The following is an 8,170-nucleotide window of genomic DNA, read 5'->3' as shown; positions in this document are numbered from 1 at the left end:
CTCAAGGAGGTGGAAGGCAATTTCTTGAAATAAAACTAATAGCTTCTTCCTAATTTGGTAGGTTTGAATTGAGAAAAAAAACATTTTGACTAAAGTTAGAACCCTTGTGTCACAGAACAACTAAGACGGGCTCTACCACTAAATCATAAAAGATATTGTGCTTGTCACAAAGCCTAGTCCTCCTAATCATTGGTTTCAAAAATTGGTGCTTTGGCCTAAATCCCACCTACTTAAAGAATGTTAATTGCTTTTTAATCAACAAAGGTTAGAAGCAATTCCAATTCTTGCAATTTCTTTATTTCAATGGTATCTTTACCAAATAAAGCAATCATTTTATTGGTTTGTGGGGTTAACACCATGCATCTCGTGCCTCATTATGTGACATGTCCACAAGCATAGATAGATAAATAAATGATACGGATAATTAGGAAAATGAGTTAATTTAATGCAACATTGCAACAACTTGTGAGTTTTTTTTTTTTTTTTTTTTTTTTTTTGTGAAGAAAAACAATGTACTAATAGTTTCATTAGACTTCAAAGGAATATATTTTCATGACTACATTAATTTGTTTGCAGCTGGATGATGAAGAATATATGCTACTCGCGTGCTTCCTCCATCTCAACTTATGTGCGTGCTTCCTCTATCTCAATTTATGTGGGCAGTATTTGACAGAATACAAAGTTTAAAAAAAAAAAGATACTTTTTTTTTAAAACTTAGATCTAAAACAAGCTATATTCATTTGTGTGACTACGAATCATCTCATAAACGGTAAATGAGAAGTTCAAGGTTAAGTTATTTCTAAATATAAAAATGCGTTATTCTTTTTTTGGACAAACTAAAAACAAGCTTTCCATGTAAGGCAAAAGTTTTTTGAAACAAATTCTTTGGGTGGAGAGGCAAGGGGAATGAGATTGGAAGGATCTTTTTATGAGATGTTACAAGTGCACCCAAAGGAATTTACAAGTGCACCACTACTTAATTACTTAACATTTAGAAATTATCTCACATTTGTATACTTGTATGTATATCACCATGGTAAGCATCTTACAAGTTAGACAATTATATACTTGTATATTATCATGGCAACCATTTTCTATTAAAAATATAAACCATTGGAATCCTAGTAAGAAACATGAAATAAGAGAGTGCGGCTTATTCTTTGATTATATGCTCCCTTAAACATGATTTATGACCAAATCTTGAATATATCATTAATCCAAAATGATAAAAGAAAATGATTAAACATTGTGATAACAAAATAGTTAATGAGATGGTCAGTTCTTAGTTGACTTTTGATCAATTGCCTTTCACAAAAGTTGCGTAGTGTGAATTTTTACCTGGTAGTCTTGGCCTGTGCATAGTTAGTTCAAATGAATTTGAAATGGAATCTTGAATTTGGAGATTTTTTTTTTCCAAAAGAGTTGGTTGAATATTTTGACAACTACAAAAGACTAAGGCTTCATTTTCATAGGGATGCATAATGTGTGTTTGTGTACACTTTTCAATGTCACAATCAATCGATGAAACCAAATACTTAGGGCTAGTCAAATCTCAACCTATGACCTTCATTTTCTATTTGATCCTTGAAATTTGATTCCCCCTCTCCATAATTTTAGCGGCAATATGGGTTTACGCTAACTCAATAAATACATGATATATGTCTTCATAAATATATAGTTATTACTAAATTATAATTAATTAATTATATTTTTATCTTAATTTATTTGTTAACCATGTTTAATTAATATAATTTAGCGTAAACATCAGAAATGAGTAATTAAGCTTTTACTCCTATTCTCCTCCCTACTGTGCCTTCCTTTAATATCTTATATGTGCGCAAGCTTATATAAGTGTGAAATGCTAAAGAAAATGTGGAAAATAAAAAGGGAAAAGGAGAAATAATATTCGATGAAAGTCGTATGTACGGCTTGAAGGGAGATCTTTCATATTTAGATCCACCCTTGTATAATTTTTACATACATATGTACCCCTTTTTTTTTTTTTCTGATTAGTTAAAAAAAACAACTTTCCATATTTAAGAACTATTTATATTTTTTATTTTACCTAGACTAAAATCATATGCTCTGGTACTTATAAGATCACAATATTTTAGGTGTACTTTGGGTGTATTAATCTATTTTAATGTATCATTTTTTTAATTAGTGCCTAATCAAACGCTATTATACAAAATAAAATGGAGAAGCGAGGTAAATGTATATATAATGATGATATCTTTTAACTTTGACGTGCCAAACATATAGATAATCATGAGTTCAAATGCATATTGTGAAATTAGATATCATTGCAACAGTAGATCAAAACATAAACAATTCAATATCCTTTTTAAAGGAGAACCAATAAATTAATTGGAGTTTCAACAGTTGTAATGCAATTTCTGTATTATGTGGGACCTCTTTACCTTCTTTTTGGGGTAGGGTGGTAGTAGCTAACAATGTATATGAAGTATAAATGAGAGCAGAAATAAATGAACTTTTAATGTGGAATTTGCAAGTGAACATAGAAAGAGTAAGTCCCTTCATTTCTCTCTTGAGTTTCTTCTTAGACTCTTATAATTCTCTTTAATCCCTTCTGATTTTACATTATGTTGTTTTTGTAAACTTATCTTTAGAAGTAAATATAATTCATAGTCTCTAAAATTCAGATATCAATGCAAACTATCAAGACCTTTCTATCATTGGTTTCATTACTTTTTGTTGTTGTGGTTTATCTTTCATTTGCTTAATTTTGATATTGATTGATTCTTATGATCAGGCTAATTCCAGCTTGTATATTTTCTTTTGTACTTTGTTCTTATATGAAGACAACTCTGTTTTGTCATGACTGCATGCCAAAAATGATTGCTTTATTTCCAAACTATGACCCTTCAAGAAAGTTCCATTTTCACTTAATATTCTACTATATCTCTCTTTCTCTGAATTTAAAGATATCATTTTTATTTGTCCATGATTTTAGAAAATTGGTTGGTGTTATCTCTTCAATGCTTTAGGTAATCTCTTTTGTCATTGTTGTTATTTTATACTATCATTCTGGTGTCTGATTGAGACCTTAAGCCATTTCAGCAAACTATTTAATGTTTACTTAATCTGTTCTGTGGTTTTAAGAGTTTTTGACTAATTTATAGTAACATTTATTTTATAGAGGACTTTTACTGACTTCTTTTTTCACTGTTTCAATCTTTAAGATATTTCCTCGTTTTCTTGATTTGGGGGCTACCAAAAATCCTACATATTCAAGTCTTCTGTTGGAAAATGAAGGTTATATGCATGTATATGAAAATCCAGCTCGAATTATAACATAGTTTTTATCTGATCCTCCAAAGATCAGCTCAAACACCAATATGAGTGTCAACAATATATTGTTTTCTGGTTAAAGACTCAGCAGAGGCAAAAAAGAAAAATACTCGGTGATTTTTTCCTATCTCTCCAAGCCTAGGTAGATAGAGTTACCCGGTACTTGTCTTTGGTGGGAGGTAGCAGGAATCCCGTGGAATTAGTTGAGGTGCGCAAGCTGGCCCGGACACCACAGTTATAATTTTTTTTTTTTTTTCCTACCAAACAATCAACATCTAGTGATTGCCTTGTATGCGTATGGTTGTGCAACTTTCATTTGCAGGATTCACCAAATGTTGATTTGTATATTTGGGTCACTCTCTTCCAAATATTTTGGTCATTAAGCCTTTTGTTCTTTCTTGGAATGCTTTGAGAAGTTGATTTTACCATTTTTTGGCGTGTGAGATAATGAATGATTGGTATTGTGCACCTTTTGAAACACAAGAGAATCATGTTTGTTTTGGTCATGTCTAAAGCGAATTTATTGGTGTTTTTGAATGCTGTGGTCTTGCAGTTTTGATTGATATATGCAAAAGGAGGAAGGGAGTATTTTCTTGGACTTGTGAACATAGTCTTGAGATATGGGTGGATGTGTTTCGAGTCAAACTAAGAAGATTAAGTTAAAATCAAAGTACATTCCCAAGACTCGCAGGTTTCGAAGGAAGGCGCCATCTTCTGTTTCTGTTGCACCGATAGAACAACTTACTGTTGCGGAAAACTATGTAAGAGATGTTGATGTTTGTGAGTTTGTTACAATAGACTATGAGAGCCGGGCGTCAAGTCCAGCATTTCATCACTCCCAAAACTATCATCGAGTTGATGTAACTGGTATGGATACTTCTAATTCTAATAATAAGCTTTAATTTTCTCGAAAAAGTTGAAGTTCTTGCTCAGCGAACATTGTTTACTTTGATCCAAGCAAATGAATGTTTTAGCAGCCCTTTAATTTGGTTATAGGAGTTAGATGCCAAGGGAAGTTAGTATTCTAAATGGTACTAAAGGTGTTTAATTTCCAACGAATTCTTTGATTTTCAGGATTAAGCCAAGATGAAGCATGGTTTGATTCTTGCAGCGTCCTCGACTCTGATTCAGATGAAGACTTTACTAGTGTTCTTGAGGGTAATCGACAAATCCTAATCCAAATTCCAACAGTAATTAACCAAAAGAAGCTATTTTTGAGTTCTCTTTGTAATTTTGCTTCCAGAAGTGTGCCCTTCACTCGTCGTTGCAGCTGGGAGCACATTGGATAATCAAAGTCAAAGTGAAAGCGCTTTACACGTTAACGATACCATCAATAACAGTGATATGTCACGTGTAAGTGACCTTAGCATTGTGAAGGTCAAAATGAAATGATTTGCTTCATTTCTTTGATAAGGCTTCCAAGTCAATGATTCGTTGATTCTCGATGCTTAATTCAGGTAGATGGAAATCTTACTAAGCGGAACAACATTGTGGAGGATCCAAGTTTGACATCTCAAAGAAGGAAGTTATCAGTTGTAACACCTGCTGTTAGTAAAATACTGCATGATGGAGACACGACTACGGAGTTTTGTAAGTGTCACTGCAAATACTTTTGAAATGCTAATGTTTTTGAGAAAGAGTATTGTGCTTCTATTATCAATTGAATGTTAGTGTTCATCTGGATATTTAGATTTGTCTTCATCACATACCTGGTACTGTCAAAATCTAAAGGACTCTATAATAAACAGGTTCATCAAGGAGATTATTGTATCATCCGAGAGCAGGATTTCTTATTCCACACTCCAGTGATGTGAAACCGACTCAAAGATGTTGGAGTTCGATATCACCTTCTGTATTTAAGCTTCGTGGCATGAATTATTTCAGGCATGTTATTACATTCATTCAGCTCATTCATTGTGTACAATGAGATTTGCAAGTGTTTCTCATTTTGCTCCACGCACAAACTTGTAACACTTGTTATTTCTCAAATGCAGGGATAAAAGGAAATTTCCTGCCCCTAATTGTTGTCCGTATGTACCTATCGGTGTTGATTTATTTGTTTGTCCGCGGAAGATATCTCACATTGCACGGCATCTTGAGCTTCCCTTTGTAGAGCCACATGAAAAAGTCCCATCACTGCTCATCGTCAATATACAGGTCCTTATAAATAAGACTTGGCATTTTTGATGTTTTCTTGACAGCGTGATACATTTATTCTTGTTAGTTGAGATTAAGTGCATGAACTGAAGGTCCATGTGGATTTTATGGGAATTTCGGGAAAACGACTTATTATATCATTGTTAGACTGAGACAGGCTTAAATTGAGCGACATAGATAGTGAGGATTCATATAGCTGATCCAACTTGCCTTGGACTCAGGGTATAGTTGTTGTTTTTGATTTTGTGTTCGGAAAAATGACTCGTAAACATTCCGGATTTTGTTGTCGCAGCTGCCTAGTTACCCTACTTCAATGTTCCTTGGGGACTATGATGGTGAGGGAACGAGCCTTGTACTATATTTCAAAGTTTCAGAGAATTTTGAAAAAGAGATAACTCCACAATTTCAAGACAGCATAAAGGTAATAGCATTTTTCTCCCTATTTCCTTATCTCGAATACTACTTTCTGTCCTCTGGATTGCACGAATTGACCCTTTTCTACTCCTTCATATTGCAGAAATTTGTAACAGATGAAATGGAAACCGTAAAGGGTTTTGCAAAGGAATCAACAGTTCCTTTCAGGGAAAGACTGAAAATTATGGTTGGTGTAGCCAATCCTGAAGACCTTCATTTAAATCCCGCGGAGAAGAAGCTTTTACATGCGTATAATGAAAAACCAGTGCTTTCGCGTCCTCAACATGCTTTCTACAAGGTAATGTTGTTTAAATTCTGAAATCATTCCTTCTTTGAGATCTCATAGAGGTCATAGCTGATTGTTGCCAAATCATTAATTTCTTGAATAGTGGCTTGTAATCTCATAGTGAAGGTGCTGTCTCTTCGAGTTTTTTATGATCTTTCATCCTTGATTGTTTATCTTAGTTTTCAAGAGTGCTGGTGTACATCTATGTTGCTCTGGCTCTCCAAAAATGTTGTTGCATTCATGTCGGATTCTAAAAAATGTATAGCTTTTGGAGGATCCGACATGCACCCGGCGACATTTTTGAAGAATCCGAGCAACATAGGTGTACTTATACATCTTGCATATAGTGAAATTTCAGCTGACAGTAGCTTGATTTAAGAATTGAAGTGAGCATTAGGTAAAGAAGTTGCACATTGGATCTTTATTATACTTAAAATAAAATTCTCATAATAAGAATAATTAGCTGAAATATTTGAAACATTTTTTGAATCTTATGGATTATTTTTGTGCAGGAAGCCAACTACTTTGAGATAGACTTGGATGTTCATCGTTTCAGCTACATTTCCAGGAAAGGGTTTGATGCATTCAGAGAAAGGCTGAAACATGGAATCCTTGATCTTGGATTAACAATTCAGGTATTTAGTTATTTTCATAATCATTTTACTTTGTCTAAAGTTTGCGTCTTTTCCCAGAGGCAATCCAATATTTTAATTTGACGGGTTCAACCTTTAGGTTTTTTTACCATTGAACCCCTCGCACATTTGAAATTATGGGTCCATAATGAAATATTTTTTGAAATTATGGTGATTTTTCACACATATAGTTATATCTCGTCTCGGAAATGTTGGGTTCGGTTGAACCTGTTGTTTATGACTTTACATGCTCCTTCCACCGCTTTCTTTTCCTCCTATAAAAGATCAAAAGTTTCATTCTCCACATTGTAAACCTTTTTGTTACCTTTTTCACGGTAGCAGTTCATTCTGACTTTTATCAGCATATTACATCCTGTATAAGAGTAATATGAACTTTGAATTCTTAACTTATTTAAAAACTTCCTAATGATCTCCGTTTACATCGTTTCGTGATATCTCCTTATAGAAAAAGAACAAAAAAGTACACCTTTTATAATATCTTGATTTTTATCTCGCACTTTGCTTGTTATACTGTATAGTAATAGATTTGAGCTATGTTTGGATTAAATGTAGGCACAGAAGCAAGAGGAGCTGCCAGAGAGAGTTTTGTGCTGTGTTCGATTGAATAAAATTGACTTTGTAAATCGTGGCCAGATGCCTCAACTTATAATTCCTCTTGATAATTGAAATGATTGAGAGCTAGGCCAATAGTTGTAAATATTTTTGCCACAAAAAAGAGGCTTTGAATTCTGAAATGTAACGATTACACCAATTTTATTTGTATCGAGAGCGAGAAAGAGTCAAATAATGAAATCTGACAAAAAGTGAGTTGAATTTTCTCCAAAATGTTGTCAATAATAGGCCACATCGACTTTAAAGGAAAGCCCCTCTTGGTTATCTCAAATGGTCCTCAGTTACTCGGTCGAAATAGCGTATACTGGCCACTTTTCGGTCTATTTTCAAGAAATAACCACTGTTATTAAGTTCTAGAGTTTAGGGATGAAACTCCAGAATAATAAAGTGGAAAGTTTAACATTTAAATCACTCAATGGGTCTGCTTCATAGATGTCATCATGTCTAAATTATCATGCTAGCTTTTTGGTTTGCCTAATAGGATAATTTGTCCAAGTCTTGTGTTACCTTAATACTCCTCCGGTTCAAAAAGAGTGCCAACTTAGCCATTTGCATACCTCTTAAGAAAATATTAACTTCTAGAAAAAATAGTTAATTTGACTAAACTATCTCTAATTAAATAGGTATTGAGATTTGATCACTTAGCACTTAATAAAGGCAAATCTGGAACCGAAGGGAGTAGTTGCCTTGGGGAAAACATTTAGGGGTCGTTTGGTATGCGAACTGAATTATCTA

General features: G+C 33.6%; 1 protein-coding gene across 3 annotated transcripts; it reads left to right on the top strand.

Moving 5' to 3' along the window:
• Positions 1-2,401: 2,401 nt before the first annotated feature.
• Positions 2,402-7,640, top strand: LOC132067893 (uncharacterized). Of its 3 annotated transcripts, none has more exons than XM_059461292.1 (11): positions 2,402-2,528; positions 3,867-4,180; positions 4,388-4,471; positions 4,557-4,666; positions 4,771-4,903; positions 5,062-5,197; positions 5,308-5,470; positions 5,763-5,891; positions 5,988-6,182; positions 6,683-6,805; positions 7,376-7,640. In XM_059461292.1, exons 2-11 carry the CDS (start codon positions 3,934-3,936, stop codon positions 7,487-7,489), a joined length of 1,434 nt encoding a protein of 477 aa, XP_059317275.1. In that variant the 5' UTR covers positions 2,402-2,528; positions 3,867-3,933; the 3' UTR covers positions 7,490-7,640. The 3 variants fall into 3 exon arrangements, with proteins under 3 accessions (XP_059317275.1, XP_059317276.1, XP_059317277.1); XM_059461293.1 differs by lacking the exon at positions 2,402-2,528 and adding an exon at positions 2,619-3,426; XM_059461294.1 differs by lacking the exon at positions 2,402-2,528 and adding an exon at positions 3,531-3,771.
• The last annotated feature ends 530 nt before the right edge of the window (positions 7,641-8,170 follow it).

Source organism: Lycium ferocissimum, chromosome 8, assembly GCF_029784015.1.
Source record: "Lycium ferocissimum isolate CSIRO_LF1 chromosome 8, AGI_CSIRO_Lferr_CH_V1, whole genome shotgun sequence".
NCBI classification, from domain to species: Eukaryota; Viridiplantae; Streptophyta; class Magnoliopsida; order Solanales; family Solanaceae; genus Lycium; species Lycium ferocissimum.
The sequence above is the reverse complement of the archived record's forward strand: the minus strand, read 5'-3'. Positions and strand labels throughout refer to the sequence as shown.